This window comes from Esox lucius, chromosome 13 (genome assembly GCF_011004845.1).
Source record: "Esox lucius isolate fEsoLuc1 chromosome 13, fEsoLuc1.pri, whole genome shotgun sequence".
NCBI lineage: Eukaryota > Metazoa > Chordata > Actinopteri > Esociformes > Esocidae > Esox > Esox lucius.
In genome coordinates, this window is record NC_047581.1 from 30,480,682 (window position 1) to 30,501,873 (window position 21,192).

Consider the following 21,192-nt stretch of genomic DNA (forward strand, 5'->3'; position numbering starts at 1 on the left):
TAGGGGAGGAACAGGCAGCAGCGAAGGACAGAAAGAGGAGGGTATGCAGGTATTTTTATTTGAAGCACTTAACCACAATGTTTAGCTAGTCTGTTCATATTTGGACAATTGCCTGTGCTAATTAGCACTACACCTCTACCCCTAATTAGCACTACACCTCTACCGCTAATTAGCACTACACCTCTACCGCTAATTAGCACTACACCTCTGTCACTACTATGAAAGCAATGGGGCAACCATGTCCCGTGATGTCACTCCCTGTGTGTGACGAACTCACCGTTGAAGGCGGCAAGCTTCTGGATGTTGTCCCCCATGTCTCCTGTGACCGTTAGAGCCTGCTTCACCTTCAAATTAGTCTCCCTGAGGGGAGGAGTGGATGAGTAGAGGAAGGAGGGAGGAGAGGAGAAGGAGAGGAGTGGGTGAGGAGAGGAGAGGAGTCGCGAGAACATAAGTAATAGAAATCCCTTGCACGGCAGACGGACAAGCAGGCTTGACAGGGACATTACCTGCCCCCGCGAACTCACCCGTCCAGTTCAGCCGTTTCTATGTAGACCAGATTCAGAGGTTCACTGCTCGAGAGCAGCAGTAGGTCTGCCTGGAATCACACAGACAGAGGAGAGCTGTGAGCAGCGGCGCGAAACGCTCTGGACCGGAAAACGGGCGACAGCGAAGCTCTCGATTCTCACCGTAACAAACTGGTTGTTTTCCAGTTTGATGATGTCCCCCACCTGGACGTTCATCCACCTCTCACTTTGTAGCCTGGAGAGAGAGACAGGGAGATGACAGACAAAGGCAGAGGAGAGTGTTGCTTCATCACGTTTGAAGACCGCACAGGAGAAAATGTACAAGATGGAATGTTACCCCAGATGTCAGAGGTTCACACCCAGTGACACAACAGTGACACAACCTCAAAGTTTGGTTCATGAACTCTGTTCAGCAGGAAACCACATGTCAAGCTGAGAAACTCACTGTCCATCGATGAGCACCGTCGCCTTCCGGTTGTTCACATGTTTGTCACTCCTGTGGCGGTTCTGACGAAAATGAAAACAGAGGACAAACACACACACACACACACACATTAGTGACACACACAGACACACATTAGTGACACACACACACATTAGTGACACACACACACACACATTAGTGACACACACACACATTAGTGACACACACACACATTAGTGACACACACACACACGGTCCCACGCAGCCTTTGTTTGTTAGTAGGAAAAGTATTGTTCAGGCCATTTTCATGTCTGTTCCGACAATGGTGATATTATCTTCATGCCGCAGATTCACGCTGTTTATTATTGTGTTCGGGGTTTAGAAGTCACCACTGGGCTTTGTGTCTGAAGGGAAGTTGAGCCTCTTTAGGAGATAAACTGTAGTTTATTTACAAAGCAGTAGAGCAAATACTTCAGATGTATCTAACAGCTCTCATAGTTGCAACATTTGCTAATCTCGTGAACACTGCAGTTTTTACCACAATCAGGAAGTGCTCTTTAGTAATGTTGGACCATGTATGTGGAATTAATTACAGATTTATTGTCTAAACTGGATGTTTTGGTGCCTATTATTTGAAACATTGACATCAGATCTTTTCACTGTTAATTGTATCTGTTTTTCTTAATGAGTGTGTGTAAATGACTGTGTATTTCTGCATTTATGCGTTATTTTTTATATTAAAAACACAGCTACTGGTGTTAGTTTGTCTCCCTGTATATAAAAACAATATAAAAAAGTACAAATGATGAAAATTACTACCTAATCTAATCTTCATTATTCATCCTCATAATTATAGATTAATAATTGTTGGACATGTTTTGCTGGTGACTAAATAATTACATAGCATCTATTTGGCAGTTCTCTCTGTAAATACTGACTATGGAGATTTTTCATGTCAGAGGTCATACAAATATTTAATTTCTTTCCAAAGACTCACTAGACTGCCAAAGAGCTCTAATTTCCCACAACACAATGCTGAAAATTGTCATCTTGAAATGCAATGACCACACAAAAAGCAACCATCTGGGGGAGTTGGTGGACCATGCAGCCAGAAAAGGTCAGTATCACTACTTCACTAGCCTAACAAACCACCCTCTTGTTCTGATACTTGATGTTCACTTGTAACCAAACTACACAACATATTCCAAATTGCCTCGGTATCAGGTTTCCTGTTCACACGACTGGCCATATCAGTGCTTAACTCAAAAGTCATTTTCCTTTCATTGTTTAGGGAACCAGATTCCTGCTTGATTTATGAAGTTGCCATTGAACAAACTTCTGAAAACACAGCATCAGAATAATTTAGTAACATCAGGTTATATCCTCGGTGGCCATAAAGGAACTGAGAGCTGGGCTGGTTCAGACAGAGATTTGTATTGTTACTCAGATATCTTCCTGATATCTTCCTCAGTAACTGAAAATAATCACGGCAACGGCAACCATAGAAATAGAGAGAAGAGGCAGAAGTGGGATCATTGAGCAACTAACACAACATGACTGAATACAGAGAGGGGCAACAGCGACTATTACATCATCCGCTACGGTTACGTCACACCTGGACATTGTCTGTTAATCTCAAAAAGACCAAACATTAAGACATTCTCGAAATTCTCACTATGTTTCCTGTAGTTCATACTGTACAATATCACCTGTAAATACTCACTGTTTCCTGAAGTTCATACTGTACAATATCACTTGTTAATACTCAGTTTCCTGTAGTTCATCCTGTACAATATCACCTGTAAATACTCACTATGTTTCCTGTAGTTCAATATCACCTGGTAATACTCACTATGTTTTCTGTAGTCCATACTGTACAATATCACCTGTAAATTCTCACTATGTTTCCTGTAGTTCAATATCACATGTTAATACTCACTATGTTTCCTGTAGTTCCTACTGTAAAATATCACCTGTAAATACTGCCTGTTTCCTGTAGTTCAATATCACCTGTAAATACTCACTATGTTTCCTGTAGTTCAATATCACCTGGTAATACTCATTATGTTTCCTGTAGTCCATACTGTACAATATTACCTGTAAATATTCACTATGTTTCCTGTAGTTCAATATCACATGTTAATACTCACTATGTCATCCGTAGCATCTTTGGCAGCGGTCACAGACAGCACCAGGACCAGAGGAACCACAGTCGTGAACCAGGACAGAGACGAGATTGCCGGAATCAACTACCACAGCACAGACGCAACACAGACACAACACAGACATGATATTCAACAAAAACAGTCATACCCAAAATGTCATGTTCATATGAGTCATCCTGTCACCAGGTCATTTAATAGGGAACTGTTGGCGATTATCTCATACTGTTGCATCTCCATATTGCAGTGATTCACTGAACCAACATGGCGGCCGTGCTGGACAAAGTCTTCAGTAAATGTCCCTGGATGTTTATAGATATTTTAAGCTGTGAAATGTTTACTCTAGGTCTGGTGTGGGTTGTTTGTAAACCCAAATGCTGAGGATCAACTTCGTGTTCTTAGTATCTCACTTCCTGAAAGCCTTAATCTGCATGCAACACATTGTCTTTTCCCCTTAATTAATCTTGGTATGCAAGCAGATCTACCCCTGCAACACCACTGAAGAGGATGGTTGCCTCAATGTTGAGAGTTAGTGCCTGTCACTACTCAAACCTATTTATTACCTTTCTCTAAACATAGCTGTTTTAAAGTCACGACGCCAACTGAGTGACTCCATTGTCACTAATTCAGTCCATCACTCACTTCGGGTGAAGGCCCGCCTCCAGAACAAGATCTGAGACGATAAGGTTTGGCCTGCCCTAATGCACTTCATTCAGTCATATCCTGTTATGTTGTACTTCCAATTGTGTAAAATGTGTGTGTGTGTGTTACACTCACTTGGAGTAGCAACAGAATGAGAAAGTAAGCATTGGCAATTCTCTGGAACTGTTCAAAGAGGTTGAGAGGCAGGAAGGTGAACACGTTGTATTTGGACGTCTTAATGGCATTAGTCTGGTTGGGGAACACAGAGGAAAAGAGAGTCACGCTGTGTGAAAACCATAGAGGAAGAACACAGGCAAGACACCAACAAGGAGCTCAAAGCCATTAAAACGTGCCTGCTGTGTAAACCTTTTCATATCTCTCTCTGTCTGGGCCTCCATCAGAGCAGTATAGCTACATCAGTAGAACTCATTGAAGGTAAAATACATTTATTATTTATATCTAACATTTCTAGACTAACAGGAAATAAAAACTAATAAAAACCACTCAACATCTGTATAATGAAATATGATACAAGACAAGATGACAGAAGACAAGACGATACAAACAATGTGATATAAAACAAGACAATACATACAAAAAGAAGATGATATGTGAAGATAAAAGATGATGGTACAAGACAATAGGTATGATGAGGCAAGACCATACAAGACAAGATGAGACAAGACAAGAACATACAAGATGAGACAAGACAAGACCATACAAGACAAGATGAGACACGACCGTACAAGACAAGAGGAGACAAGACCGTAAAAGACACAATGAGACAAGACCATACAAGACAAGACCAGACCATATAAGACAAGATGATAAAAGTCTATACATGATACATAACAAGACATACAAACAAGTCATTGACAGAGTTTTGTTTGAGGAAAGGTTAGATTGAGCGATAAACAACTCTGCATAAGTATGTAAATCTCTTTCAGGCCGCTTTCAACGTGCATTCCATTAGAGAAGCATTTCTCTGAAGGACTTAGCTCGACAGTCCTACTACACAGAAAAACGGGATGTTTACATTATTCAGGTCTTTTATTGAAGTAGTAAAGTGTGTTTGCTGTTCAACGCGGAAGTTTGGAGCATGTCCTGTTTTGAAGTATTGGAACACAGTAAACCATCTCTTCATATCTTCATGCAAGGTTCATTCAACATGAAGTATTAAAGACAATTAAACATGATGGAAAAGTGGAACAGTTCTCTGTTTCATGACGCTTTAAGGACATTATTAAGTCACTCTAGATAAGAGGAACCTCTAAATTAGTTATAACAATAATCCAAATAATAATCAATACCTTTTCTAGTGTTGTCCATACAAAATCAATGTTTCTCACACACACACGCAGACGCACACACATGCGCACTCACCCACACACACAGACGCATTCAATTTAACTCACAGCATACTTGAAGGAGAGGTTATACTCTCTGTCATTTGCCTTGAGTTTCCTCTCCAACTCTGAGAAAAAAGAACAGAGAAAAGGAGTGGGTGAGAGATGTTTGGGGGTGGATCAAGCCACTTGTAAAAGGATTTTAAAAAGTGCAACAAATAAAATACAAATATTTATCATTCATAACCAAATGGAGAGAAGAATAGGTTTAGAGGATGTGAAACAATAGATTACAATTTTATTAATAAACAAAAATGCGTGTGTTAACCAAAGGCAGCATGGGCCATCAGAGAAATTTGCGTCTACGGTTCTCACCTCTTTCTTTTTTCTTAGCAAAGTCCAGCTGGAACAACGACATGTTCTCTGCTTCTTCTTTACGCTCTTCATTGACCCATGGAATTTATTCTGGGGAAGGAGAGAACGGGGGGAGTTGGGCACTAAAATATTAACTACTATAAACAATGACACTTAACAGGCCCTAGTCACAGCGTGATTTTATTTTATTTTTACACTTTTTACTTCTCCCACTCCAAATTCTTGCGGTCATTTCTGTTGGTTTGCCAAAATTCGGGGCATATTTAGGGACCACTAAAGGTGGGCTTGAGAAACCTTTTTAACTAATTTTTGTTGGGTTGTTTTTTGTCAAAGTGATTTTGTTTTTGAATTCCCATTCTTTTGAAGCAACATGTTTTGGCAGTTTTTGGGGGAACAGAGATTGTAGATGGATTACTTCTGCTTCTTGTGGTGGGCAAGTTAAAGTCTCCCCAACACCAATGCAGACCAAGTGGCCATAACAGGACAGGGCTCACAGCTAAACCGTGTTGCCATTTCATCTGTTAAACAGTTTTCCATGAGGTACCCTATGAGGCCTCCAGAGCCAGCCTCTAGTACCAGTTTTGACCTGGAACATTACGGAAAAGATTGTACGTTTAATTTTTTCCCAGACAAACATATTCCACTTTCAAATATCCCCTGTCACTATATCCATGATCTGTAACTAACTGGTTTATAGATCTCTCATACAACCAAATATCTGACTGTAATACTATCTACCAACCCTCTGACTGTAGTACTATCTACCAACCCTCTGACTGTAGTACTATCTACCAACCCTCTGACTGTAGTACTATCTACCAACCCTCTGACTGTAGTACTATCTACCAACCCTCTGACTGTAGTACTATCTACCAAACCTCTAACTGTAGTACTATCTACCAAACCTTTGACTCTAGTAGTATCTACCAAACCTCTGACTGCAGTACTATCTACCAAACCTTTGACTGTAGTACTATCTACCAAACCTATGACTGCAGTCATAGATAATAAAACAATGACTGTAGTACAATCAAGGCAAGTTGAGACAAGACCATACAAAAGAAGGTGAGACAAGACCAAACAAGACAAGATGCAACAAGATGAGACAAGACCATACAAGACAAGAAGAGACAAGACATAAAAAACAAGATGAGACAAGACCATACAAGACAAGAAGAGATAAGACCATACAAGACAAGATGAGACAAGACAAGTTGAGACAAGATCATACAAGACAAGAAGAGACAAGACAAGATGAGACAAGACCATACAAGACAAGATGAGACAAGACTATACAAGACAAGATGAGACAAGACCATACAAGACAAGAAGAGACAAGACCTAAAAAAATAAATGAGACAAGACCATACAATACAAGAAGAGATAAGACCATAAAAGACAAGATTAGACAAGACCATACAAGACAAGAAGAGACAAGACAAGATGAGACAAAACCATACAAGACAAGATGAGACAAGACCATACAAGACAACATAAGACCATACAAGACAAGAGGAGACAAGACCATACAAGACAAGAAGAGACAAGACCATTCAAGACAAGATGAGACAAGACCATACAAGACAAGATGAGACAAGACCATACAAGACAAAAAGAGACAAGACCATACAAGACAAGATGAGACAAGACCATACAAGACAAGAAGAGACAAGACAAGATGAGACAAGACCATACAAGACAAGATGAGACAAGACCATAAAAGACATCATAAGACCATACAAGACAAGATGAGACAAGACCATACAAGACAAGAAGAGACAAGACCATACAAGACAAGATGAGACAAGATGAGACAAGACCATACAAGACAAGATGAGAAGAGACCATACAAGACAAGATGAGACAAGACCATACAAGACAAGATGAGACAAGACAAGATGAGACAATACAAGATGAGACCAGACCATAATAAGACAAGATGATAGAAGTTTATACATGATACAAAACAATATTTCAACGTGCATTCCATTAGAGAAGTATATCTCTAAAGGACTTAGTTTGACAGTCCTACTACATAGAAAAACGGGATGCTTACATTATTCTGTTTTTTTTTTAGAAAAATTATTACGTGAGGAAGTCTCAGTAGTAAACTATAGTGTGTTTGCTGTTCAATGCGGAAGTCTGGAGCATGTCCTGTTCTTAAGTATTGGAACACAGTAAACCATCTCTTCATATCTTCATGCAAGGTTCACTCAACATGAAGTATTAAAGACAATTAAAAATGATGGAAAAGTGGAACAGTTCTCTGTTTCATGATGCCCTAGGGACATTATTAAGTCACTCTGGATAAGAGTGACTTGACTGCAGTCATAGATAGTTAAACAATGACTGTAGTACTATCTGCCAAACCTCTGACTGTAGTACTATCTACCAAACCTCTGACTGTAGTACTATCTGCCAAACCTCTGACTGTAGTACTATCTACCAAACCTCTGACTGTAGTACTATCTACCAAACCTCTGACTGTAGTACTATCTACCAAACCTCTGACTGTAGTACTATCTACCAAACCTCTGACTGTGGCAAAGCTGCCAAAACTCTGCATATAGTACTACTTACTAAGTATCTGACTTTAGTACTACCTACCAAACCTCTGACTGTAATGCTAAAACACAGTTCACTAAGTGGAATCAGAAATCATAATGTGAATTTGCATTTGAATGCAGATATATCAATACAAGAATGAGAACACAAAGAGGACAGAAAGAGGTCCGTGTGTATGTACGTGCACGGTCTGAGTGTATGTACATGCATGGTCTGTGTGTTTGTACGTGCATGGTCCGTGTGTATGTACGTGCACGGTCTGTGTGTTTGTACGTGCACGGTCCGTGTGCATGTACGTGCATGTCCCGGCTGTTCATTTCTCAGGCTGTTACTGTTCGTTTCATCAGCCTCTTTGCTACTTCAATCCAACACAGAGGAAGGGGTGTGGAGATCGTGAGTCAGTGAGTTGCTCCTTCAAACAATCCAGGAAAGTCCCTCATGAAGGCCTGAACACTTCAGTCCTGAACACATTCACCCATCAGTTCTGAACACATTCACCCATCAGTCCTGAAACACATTCACCCATCAGTCCTGAAACACATTTACCCATCAGTTCTGAACACATTCACCCATCAGTCCTGAAACACATTTACCCATCAGTCCTGAACACATTCACCCATCAGTCCTGGAAACACTCCGCCAGGCAGAAGGAGGGACGACATCTGTGTTTGCAACCAACTGTAACAGGGCTACTGTTCACTATTCCAGGACAGGAAGCAGACCTATAGGGTCCCGCCCCTCAGGGTTCGCTGTCATGGTTACCTATTTATAGCACACGTGTGTGTTTAAGAATGTGTGTTTAAAAACAAAGACAGACAGAGGCATCAGTGTGGTAAAATACACAGACACACCCACACAAACACGTCTGTTCTCCTACCCTTGTGGAGGCCGGAAAGGCTATCTATTATTTCTCTCCTCGTACCCTTAACATAACCAGTTTAAAATGTCCCCATTAGTAAACCTATTCTATTTCCACCACCAGTTTTGGGATATTTATGCTACTGTGATAAAGTTAAGTCAGAAACACACACACACACACACACACACACACACACACACACACACACACACAGCTTAAACACCCGCACTGTCATGTTACCTTCATGGCAAATATACAGGAAGTCACTTGGAATAAGTGTCTGCTAAATGACCTAAATGTAAATGTGTAAACCGCTAGTCGAACAGACTACAACTCCCCAAACCCCCTCCCAAAAAACTGTAATACTGACCAGTCTGAAATGCCTTTACAAAAACAAGATTTTAAATGTCAAACATATAAAAGGAAAATATGTTGAGCACATTAATGTTCATGTTTAGGCTGTGTCTTATGTGTGTGTGTGTGTGGGGGGAGTTAGACAGAGTGAGAGGGAGAGTAAGAGCAGTTGGAGAAAAGAGAACAAAAGTGATATATAGTAAGATAGAAAATGAGAGTTAGAGGTGGGAGTGAGAGTCAAATCAAAGAGAGCAAGAGAGCGAGATACGGAATTGAATGGATTCGGAGTGACTGTGTGGTTGCACAGTCTTAACTGCCACAGCCCACCGCAACCACACAAATATGAAGGTACCAGAGCAAGAAGCAAAAAAAACCCTGATAAAGCATGGGAAGCTATTCATAAAGTACAAGGCAGAACTACTTCAAAATGATTTGGTTTAAGGATATAATAGTATTAAGAAAAACATCACTATTTTTAAAATCCATCTTAAATCTCCATCAACCTGACAGACACACCGTGGATGTGGGTGTTGATATGATATGAAGGCCACCATTAGTAGCAGCAAGGCCAAACCATATGTACCACTAAACAGAAATCCCCAATGAGGCGTTACATCTAGTCCCTCCATAAGTTAATATACAACTGTGTGCACCAGAATGCACCCCAAGAGCACCCTCTGAGCACCCTCTGAGCACCCTCTGAGCGGAACTATTCGTCCATAGTCTTGGCGGTTCCTTTCAAACAGACAGTTTTGTAAGGAGACAAAAGTGGGAGGCCATTCCTGTGATGAAATCTGACCCCGAAAAGTCAAAGTCACACAATCCAGGAACTAACTAATCCATATTGTATCCTAGAACACCAGCTTTAATTTGCTACAGTATACCGTACTTGGTTGATTCCAGCTCATACAACTGGGGTTTTACAAACAAATCTGTTTGAGAGTCTTCTTGTATCTTTGGAATGTTGTCCGTAGAACAATAACAGAACATCTCACTATGTGATTCACAGCGTCCCTTCAGTTCACTGTAAAAACTACTTCACTTCAGCACATCCTTTCCAGTGTGAAGTTACTATGCAAAAGAACAGGAAGTCTGTTTAGTCAACACAGGGGAAACCATGCCCATGCCAGCAGTGTTAAACATGCCGCCAACCAAACCGTGCCACGCCAGGTTTTAAACTAACATTTGGATTGATATGGATTTGATTTAACATTGCTACAGTGACACAAACCCCTCCTCAAAGACAAAGACTATGAAAGCTGCAATGTAATTTGCTTGACATTCTGATGTTCTGTTCATCCATTCTGTGTAAACAGTTGGTCTGATTCATGAGATGTTCGAATCCCTCAGACACAGCTCATATATCAACAAAACCCTCTGATCAAGGTGGGTATAGATTACTAAGGATCAATTAAACCAAACCAGCACAGATTTAATGTATTCTGTTATCTGTTAGCTGCTAGTCAAATTTTATGTGCTTAAATTTACATTCTGATATTTACTACTACCAGACTCGTCTTGGTACTGTATATAACCTACAACTACTACCAGACTGGTCCAGGTACTGTATAAAACATACAAGTACTACCAGACTGGTCTTGGTACTGTATAAAACCTACAAGTACTACCAGACTGGTCTTGGTATTGTATAAAACCTACAACTACTACCAGACTGGTCCAGGTACTGTATAAACCCTACAAGTACTACCAGACTTGTCTTGGTACTGTATAAAACCTACAAATACTACCAGACTGGCCAATTAGCTGGGTTTGTGGTCTGGAAGTATGTTGATGATACCTTAGCAAGTTCTAAGGGGAGAGGGGAGTCACTTATCCAAATACAGTATTTTACTGTTTACATTTTTACAGTTTATAAATAAAGTCAGAATAAAGTCAGATTTTGTGTGTTTTTATTTCAATCTGTAAGGCAAAAAAGGTGAACATTTTGAAAGGGGGTGGTGACTTTCTGTAACTACTATACTTTCTTTTTGTGAGAATTTGAAGTTTGGGCCTGGGATGAATAATATATAACCAGTGGCTAAACATTCCTATGCAGGGTTTGAATGAATACCAGCCCTAGTGTGACATTTGAATTTCAACAGGAGATGTCAGAGGTTAATAGGTAACTAATTAAATCCAATAGCTTCTAGCTACCTATCCAAACACAAACTCCCTGTGTAAAATAATTCACTTTCTGTGAGTGTGTGTCAAACGTACACTTTAAGACTTTTTATACCCAAAGAAGAGTACACCCTATCTTGGGTCTCTTGAATTCCCTAGCCGCAGTAATTTCCAGTAAACGCTTCAGAGAGACCTCCCTCGAAGCTATGCTTGACAGGCCTGTGCTCTATCCACCCCACTATATCTCCATGCTGATTGGGATTATCTCTGGTCCTGTACACAAAACATAGGATATAAATAGTATCAGATAAAGATTTGTTTGTCTGGTAACTGTAGCTGTATTTACTGTATATATTTATAAACTGGGCGGTAAATTTCCAAGACAATTCATCTGGAGAGGTTCAAGCCAAGCTTACGGTTTGACTATCTTATTCAGGACGATCAGGCGAAGTGAGGACATTTGGCGGGGGCAGACTAGGGTTTAGGGTTACAATTAGGGGTTAAGTGCAGGGTTCTGGTGTTGGACATTCATCTCCCAATTCCAGACCACAAATGCCCCCTGGTGATGGGGGTTTGAATTCAGACTGGCTGAAAGTCTAGGCCCTTCCTCTATGCATCCATCAAAATACCCCCCCCCCCCCCCCCATTGTGTTTCCTTCCTACTGTCCTGTCAATAAAATCATGAAGAAGAACATCAATAAAAGGTTACTGAGGTTACGATTACGGTTAGGGCTTAGGAGAAACCCATTTTATTTTAAGGTTCTTAATTGTCTGTCCTCACTTTGATAGTAAAACCAATGTGTAAAACCAATGCGAAGGTGTGATCCAGGATCTGATCACACCTTCGCATGGCTGCTTTGGGTCACACGAAAGGTTGTCACTCCTCTCCACACAACTGTTAGCGGACACTCTTATCCAAAGGGTGAGTTCACATACACACGCAGATACACACAGACACAGACACACACACACACACACACACTAACACAAAGGGACCCTCTGTCTCTCTCAAATACCACAATGACCATCTAAGGTAACACTATGTTTTAAAACCTGGGGCCACTTTTGTCAACTGCTGATAACCCCTGACAATAACAGGAAGTCCTAATGACACAATGGAGCTGATTTCAGGCTTCATTCCACAGAAAAGTTCATGACCAGGAATTCCCCAACCAGATAGCAAATACAGGGGTTGGGTGATTCAGTGGGTGTCCTGATCTGACAGCAGCTCGTTGATTGGTTTTTGAAGGTGTGATGAAAGCATCAAGTCAAACTGTCTTAAAGACAGGGTTTTAGGAGTGTAATATCAATGAGGCTGAAATTAACATATGCTACTATTAAAACTACAGATGGAAATACTGCAAACTGCAAATATTTAATCTAGCCACGCTTAATCTAGCCATGTTTTGACACCAATAATGGAAAGAAAACGAATCAGTGAATCAGTAGATAGGTGGTCATGTGATTACTGTGGTCCTCCATTCAGATAAACTGGTATGAGAGTGAGAGAATTAAAGATACTTGCCAAAATATTGATTCTAAAAAATAAATGATTTAACATTTCAGTGGTTCTAATGCTGTCAGCAATGTATTTATTGTATTCGTAACAGCATGAATTTGGGATAATCCCACTACGGTACAGGAGTATGTTAAAAAGAACAAGGCTATTACAGTAGGACAATTTTGATAAAAATGACAGAATTACCCTTCTAGTGCCAAACTGTTTGTCTACTCTCTGAATGGGACATTCTGAACTTGGTCTACTGAAATGGCAACTCTTTTCCCTAACAGTACATTGGGTTCTGTTCCAGTGTCTGCCACTGGTCCACTGCAAAAAACAACCGACTGACCTTTTAAAAACACACCTAGCCATGGCCACTGTGGTAATAGTTGAAGGTTAATTTCATACACCACCCAACTCCCTGAGTTCATCTGACCAGAGAAAATAGAGTCAACGCCTAAATACTACAATGTGGGTTTAATTGAAACAAGATCTGAATGGGTCTCTGAGGACGTTGCAAAACTACTGGATGCAACACAAACAGTTTCAATGAGATCCTCTCTTAGAGTGACATCATGAGATTAAACCATGAGAGACATTTTAGCAATTCATCAGAGTGACAGCTGACTGGAACAACCGCAGACGCAAATGCATTTATGCAATGGAAGAAGTCATGGGGTAGACACTAGATACAAATTCCCGTTAATAAGGTAGAAGTGTTCTGAAAATGAGCTCCAGGGGAAGCTGGTTGCACATCGTTGATGCCAGGCCAGAGAGGAGCTGTAACTTGGCTGAGGGGGAGATGTCCTCTTACATGGCCAAGAAACCCGAGGTGGCAGACCAAAGAGCTTGGGCATGTATGTAGGGGTTTGAGCATTGCTTCGGTTAGGTAGTGAGTAAGAGAAGTCCTTGCTTCTCCAAAGACAAACACGTAATCTAATAATAGATACGGAGTGAGAGGAGGAGCCGGGTGACAGGAGAACTTTGGAAGGTTGAATGACGAGCCGCGGCATTCTGGGGAAATTGCAAGGGAATACTTGCACAAGCAGGGAGCCCTACCAACAAGGAGCCCTACTAACATGGTGCCCTACCAACAGGGAGCCCTACCAACAGGGAGCCCTACCAACATGGAGCCCAACCAACAGGGAGCCCTACCAACAGGGAGCCCTACCAACAGGGAGCCCAACCAACAGGGAGCCCTACCAACAGGGAGCCCTACCAACAGGGAGCCCAACCAACAGGGAGCCCTACCAACATGGAGCCCAACCAACAGGGAGCCTACCAACAGGGAGCCCTACCAACAGGGAGCCCTACCAACATGGAGCCCAACCAACAGGGAGCCCTACCAACAGGGAGCCCTACCAACAGGGAGCCTACCAACAGGGAGCCCAACCAACAGGGAACCATACCAACATGGAGCCCAACCAACAGGGAGCACTTCCAACAGAGAGCCCTACCAACATCCTGAAGGCCAACCTGACCTCACATCATTATCATTCAGCTGCAGCATTTATGTTTATAACCAGATAAACATGTTTTCATGTATTTAAATGTATTAATACACGCAAATTGATTGCAATTTGCATGTATTAATGTATTAACAGTCTCAGAGACAGAACGACACCATCTCAGTTTGGGATAAGAACCAGCAACCTTGTATTTTCTGGCCCAACACTCTGGAACACTAAAGTACCCAGCAACAATAAATAAAAATCACTTAACCAGGGACAGATTGAATATTTAGGTTTATTCAGTGATTTCTGTGGACAGTAGTGTGTTTGCAGCAAGGCCCCTTGTGGATTCTGCATGTAGAAGAACAACTAAAGCATTGGAAATCACCTAACCACATGTATATGTAAATTTGTGCAGGTGGGGGGAGGAATGCAGCGGCGGCTGGCTGGCTGTGAATCTAACAGGGCAGAAGGGGGAAAAGAGGAGGAAATTTAGTGGAGACAGAGAACAGGGATGGAGAGGAGCTGGAGAGGAGGAAGAGAATAAGGGAGGAGAAACTTGGAGAAGAAGAGGGGATGGGTTAAATGGGGTCACATTAGAGTGACGCAGGCTTTACTCCTTTTCGACTGGGATGCAGTGAAACACAAAAGCCCCAAACAATCGACTGCTGAATAATTCACCTCCAAGGCCACCAAAAACCAGTGTCCCCTCTTAGATAATGTACAAACAACACAGGAAAGTGTCAACTGCTTGACTGCAGATTTGACCCCCTCAATACGGAAGAGAATATTATGAATGTGTCACCAGCTGGTCCATCCATAATTAATTTATTTTTGATGGGCTATGGGGGGGACTGAGAGGTCACCAGGGGAAAGTTTCACCCACCTGAGAGGTACACTATGAATGAGAACACAGCAACAATAGAGCTGAGCATCAAGGCAGAGCCGATATGTAACACAGCAACAATAAAGCTGAGCATCAAGGCAGAGCCGATATGTAACACAGCAACAATAAAGCTGAGCATCAAGGCAGAGCCGATATGTAACACAGCAACAATAAAGCTGAGCATCAAGGCAGAGCCGATATGTAACACAGCAACAATAAAGCTGAGCATCAAGGCAGAGCCGATATGTAACACAGCAACAATAAAGCTGAGCATCAAGGCAGAGCCGATATGTAACACAGCAACAATAGAGCTGAGCATCAAGGCAGAGCCGATATGTAACACAGCAACAATAGAGCGGAGCATCAAGGCAGAGCCGATATGTAACACAGCAACAATAGAGCGGAGCATCAAGGCAGAGCCGATATGTAACACAGCAACAATAGAGCTGAGCATCAAGGCAGAGCCGATATGTAACACAGCAACAATAGAGCTGAGCATCAAGGCAGAGCCGATATGTAACACAGCAACAATAGAGCTGAGCATCAAGGCAGAGCCGATATGTAACACAGCAACAATAGAGCTGAGCATCAAGGCAGAGCCGATATGTAACACAGCAACAATAAAGCTGAGCATCAAGGCAGAGCCGATATGTAACACAGCAACAATAAGCTGAGCATCAAGGCAGAGCCGATATGTAACACAGCAACAATAGAGCTGAGCATCAAGGCAGAGCCGATATGTAACACAGCAACAATAAAGCTGAGCATCAAGGCAGAGCCGATATGTAACACAGCAACAATAAAGCTGAGCATCAAGGCAGAGCCGATATGTAACACAGCAACAATAAAGCTGAGCATCAAGGCAGAGCCGATATGTAACACAGCAACAATAGAGCTGAGCATCAAGGCAGAGCCGATATGTAACACAGCAACAATAGAGCGGAGCATCAAGGCAGAGCCGATATGTAACACAGCAACAATAGAGCGGAGCATCAAGGCAGAGCCGATATGTAACACAGCAACAATAGAGCTGAGCATCAAGGCAGAGCCGATATGTAACACAGCAACAATAGAGCGGAGCATCAAGGCAGAGCCGATATGTAACACAGCAACAATAGAGCTGAGCATCAAGGCAGAGCCGATATGTAACACAGCAACAATAGAGCTGAGCATCAAGGCAGAGCCGATATGTAACACAGCAACAATAAAGCTGAGCATCAAGGCAGAGCCGATATGTAACACAGCAACAATAAAGCTGAGCATCAAGGCAGAGCCGATATGTAACACAGCAACAATAGAGCTGAGCATCAAGGCAGAGCCGATATGTAACACAGCAACAATAAAGCTGAGCATCAAGGCAGAGCCGATATGTAACACAGCAACAATAGAGCTGAGCATCAAGGCAGAGCCGATATGTAACACAGCAACAATATAGCGGAGCATCAAGGCAGAGCCGATATGTAACACAGCAACAATAGAGCGGAGCATCAAGGCAGAGCCGATATGTAACACAGCAACAATAAAGCTGAGCATCAAGGCAGAGCCGATATGTAACACAGCAACAATAGAGCTGAGCATCAAGGCAGAGTCGATATGTAACACAGCAACAATAAAGCTGAGCATCAAGGCAGAGCCGATATGTAACACAGCAACAATACAGCTGAGCATCAAGGCAGAGCCGATATGTAACACAGCAACAATAGAGCTGAGCATCAAGGCAGAGCCGATATGTAACACAGCAACAATAAAGCTGAGCATCAAGGCAGAGCCGATATGTAACACAGCAACAATAGAGCGGAGCATCAAGGCAGAGCCGATATGTAACACAACAACAATAAAGCTGAGCATCAAGGCAGAGCCGATATGTAACACAGCAACAATAAAGCTGAGCATCAAGGCAGAGCCGATATGTAACACAGCAACAATAGAGCTGAGCATCAAGGCAGAGCCGATATGTAACACAGCAACAATAAAGCTGAGCATCAAGGCAGAGCCGATATGTAACACAGCAACAATAAAGCTGAGCATCAAGGCAGAGCCGATATGTAACACAGCAACAATAAAGCTGAGCATCAAGGCAGAGCCGATATGTAACACAGCAACAATAGAGCTGAGCATCAAGGCAGAGCTGATATGTAACCCAGGAACAAAGGCTGTGTAATTAGCTGCTAATGTCATAAACAACACACTCAACGATGGCTGTCACAAAGTGCCTGGTTAGAGCTAACCAAAACTGTCCAAACTTGTGCCTGGTACTGTGTATATAAAAAAAAAATATATATATATACACTCAACTAAAGGATTATTAGGAACACCATACTAATACTGTGTTTGACCCCCTTTCGCCTTCAGAACTGTCTTAATTCTACGTGGCATTGATTCAACAAGGTGCTGAAAGAATTCTTTAGAAATGTTGGCGCATATTGATAGGATAGCATCTTGCAGTTGATGGAGATTTGTGGGATGCACATCCAGGGCACGAAGTTCCCGCTCCACCACATCCCAAAGATGCTCTATTGGGTTGAGATCTGGTGACTGTGGGGGCCATTTCAGTACAGTGAACTCATTGTCCTCATGTTCAAGAAACCAATTTGAAATGATTCGAGCTTTGTGACATGGTGCATTATCCTGCTGGAAGTAGCCATCAGAGGATGGGTACATGGTGGTCATAAAGGGATGGACATGGTCAGAAACAATGCTCAGGTAGGCCGTGGCATTTAAACGATGCCCAATTGGCACTACAGGGCCTAAAGTGTGCCAAGAAAACATCCCCACACCATTACACCACCACCACCAGCCTGCACAGTGGTAACAAGGCATGATGGATCTATGTTCTCATTCTGTTTATGCCAAATTCTGACTCTACCATCTGAATGTCTCAACAGAAATCGAGACTCATCAGACCAGGCAACATTCTTCCAGTCTTCAACTGTCCAATTTTGGTGAGCTTGTGCAAATTGTAGCCTCTTTTTCCTTTTTGTAATGGAGATGAGTGGTACCCGGTGGGGTCTTCTGCTGTTGTAGCCCATCCGCCTCAAGGTTGTGCGTGTTGTGGCTTCACAAATGCTTTGCTGCATACCTCGGTTGTAACGAGTGGTTATTTCAGTCAAAGTTGCTCTTTTATCAGCTTGAATCAGTCGGCCCATTCTCCTCTGACCTCTAGCATCAACAAGGCATTGTCGCCCAAAGGACTGCCGCATATTGGATGTTTTTCCCTTTTCACACCATTCTTTGTAAACCCTAGAAATGATTGTGCGTGAAAATCCCAGTAACTGAGCAGATTGTGAAATACTCAGACCGGCTCGTCTGGCACCAACAACCATGCCACGCTCAAATTTTCAGTTTGGAGTTCAGGAGATTGTCTTGACCAGTACCACACCCCTAAATGTATTGAAGCAACTGCCATGTGATTGGTTGATTAGATAATTGCATTAATGAGAAATTTAACAGGTGTTCCTAATAATCCTTTAGGTGAGTGTATATATATATATGTGTGTGTGTGTGAGGAACAGAAGCGTTCAATTTGCAGTGGTCTCTTAATTTTAACCCTGCAGTGGTCTCTACATTTTTTCTGGAGCTGTGTATATATATATATATATATATATATAAAGCTCCAAATATATACATATATTTTTCAATATTTTAAATATATACTCTTCTGATGAAAGAGTGGTAATTTTGTTTACATTTACGGCAAAAAAAATACTGCTATAAACAAGCTTTTCAGTTATCTTCTATCAATGTCAGCAGAAGCTCTGAGTGTTGGCTAAGATGCCCAGTGCTCAGACAGCATGTTGACTGCTTGCCTATGGGGGAGGGCTGCACCAATGAGATACTAGGGATTTCATCACATGACCTATACAGCAGTGTTAATGAATCACTTTGAGACCAGTTTCTGTATACTTTAGCATATTCTTCATATCAGGTATTGCCTAGATAGCGCCAAAGAGCTAGCAAAAAGTTTGAGAATAGTTTGCACTGAATAGCTAACTTTAAGCAAAGCTTGGCTACGTATTGGCGAAGCTGTTAGCCAAAGATAACATATAAAACAACTAGAAAGGGCTGGAAGGTGATTGCTGAGGTGAATTGATTATCGAATCAACTTTTGAGTTGGCAGTTAGTGGACAAAAAACCGAAGAATGAGATGATCAGGACTGTTTAAGAGGACAGACTGCTGAAATGACATTGTGTAGCTAAAACATTTACTGGCTTGAGATCGTTTTCATAAGTTTTAATGATTCCTTCTGTTTAGGTAAAAAGTGTCTCTTATTTCTCACAAACAAGTTGTAAATCAGAATCCTTAGGTGGTTAGTTATTATTGTTCTCGCGGTCAACCTGCCACTTCGTTCTCATTCTCCACATTATTAGTTTAGAGTTTTATATTCCATTGTTGACATGTGTGTGAGCTGGACCCATGTACTTCCCATTTGCCAATAATAGAAGCATTGGAGTGCTGTTTTAAAGATGGGTCACAATGTTTTCACATTATGGCTTTCTCGCTCTCTCTTTTCCTTTCTTGCTCTCTTCCTGTCAGTCTACTTTCCTTTCTCCCTACTTTTAGCTCTCTCTCCCCCTCTGACCCTGGTTGTACTCTCATTGTCATTCTTGGAAACCCAGCTCTCATTTCCCTCTCATTCTTTCCATTGCTTCGCTTCTGGAGTCCCCAGGCAAGGAAAGTGGAAAGATGAAGAGACAGAGGGCACACTGTGTTTCATTCATCGCTACTTCCTGTGTGTTTGCCCCCCCCCCACCTTGACCTCTCACCCTTAACCCCTAATGCTGAGGTGCAGAGACTTTTGCTCCTGTTCTTACCGTTAGTCCCGGTTCGAAGCGTGTCTTTTCGACAAAGTTTGAGTGAGGCAGAAAGGTCCAGCCGTCTTGAGAAAGTCCAACCAGCGAACGTGCCGCTAGTATTTCCTCAAAGCTTTTTTATCCCCTCCTCCCACCCATTCTGTCTTTTACATACTAACACCCCTCCCTTACTCTGTCTTACACATACTAACACCCCTCCCTCATTCTGTCTCACACACTTCCCCTCTGATTCTGTCATTCTACCCCTCCCTCATTTCTCTCTCTCTCTCTCCTTGTTTTAGCTTTGTCACTCCTTGTTTCTCTCCCTCTCCCCCTTCACTTTACTCCTCTCTCGTCTGCTCTCACATCGAGCTGGTGAGAGGGAGGTGGGCTTGGAATCTAAGAAACACACACACTCTCACACACAAAAACCCACAAGGTAAACGGCAACCTAGGCACGTTTTTCTATCCTCCCTAAATCTAAAAATGACCTAATGTTGATGTCTCTGATTCTGCTTCACTCCATATACTGTGTCCGTGGTCCGTTCTCATCTCTTTTCTTCCTCTGCTGCTCTTCCGTGTGTTCTTTGTTTGAGAAAAATTTTCTCTCTCGCTAAAGTATTTATTTCCTGCATGCCAAATAGGGGAAACAATTCAGTGCCAGAACAGCACTGCTGACCTTGCACACACACGCTCACACACTTCCACTTCTTCTTATTGCTCTGACTAAAAAAACACTTTTGAAATTCACACGACACACACATTGAACTGTAGTTGTATCTGTGTACGTGCCATGTGGTCTTGTGTGTGTGTGTGTGTGTGTGTGTGTGAAAACCCAAAGTCTCTTTTCACTGTTCACCTGAAAGCAGCTCCTGAGTAACTGACGATCTCTGACTCCATACAGTACTCTTCAACCTATTGTCTCTGTGTGTTAATAGGTGTGTATTGTTATGGTATGCACTGTCTAGATGTGTGTGTGTGCATACATCAATGCTTGACTATGTGTGTGTCGTATCCACAACTGCTTGTCAGATCACCGTGACGGTATGCAAAGTCATTCAATAGGGGATCCAATTGTGATCCATTCAGAGTTTAAAGTGGATACATTTTCTTATGTGGTAGCAGAACCTCCTCTGGTTGTACCTATCTGAGAAAGGGAGGAGGTGAGAGAGTGACTGAAAGGGAGTGGAA

General features: G+C 42.0%; 1 protein-coding gene across 1 annotated transcript in view; it reads right to left on the reverse strand.

The window, feature by feature from the left end:
- The window catches only part of atp8b5a (ATPase phospholipid transporting 8B5a), a 32,741-nt gene extending 12,168 nt beyond the window's left edge, over window positions 1-20,573 (reverse strand). Inside the window, exons 1-9 of the mRNA XM_010876923.4 lie at window positions 20,023-20,573; window positions 5,474-5,563; window positions 5,168-5,226; window positions 3,888-4,001; window positions 3,099-3,197; window positions 970-1,031; window positions 687-759; window positions 525-595; window positions 278-360 (exon numbers count right to left, since the gene is read on the reverse strand). Of these exons, the coding sequence (XP_010875225.1) occupies window positions 278-360; window positions 525-595; window positions 687-759; window positions 970-1,031; window positions 3,099-3,197; window positions 3,888-4,001; window positions 5,168-5,226; window positions 5,474-5,516 (604 nt within the window). The 5' untranslated portion in view covers window positions 5,517-5,563; window positions 20,023-20,573. The remainder of the gene's footprint in view (window positions 1-277; window positions 361-524; window positions 596-686; window positions 760-969; window positions 1,032-3,098; window positions 3,198-3,887; window positions 4,002-5,167; window positions 5,227-5,473; window positions 5,564-20,022) is intronic.
- Between the last annotated feature and the right edge of the window lie 619 nt (window positions 20,574-21,192).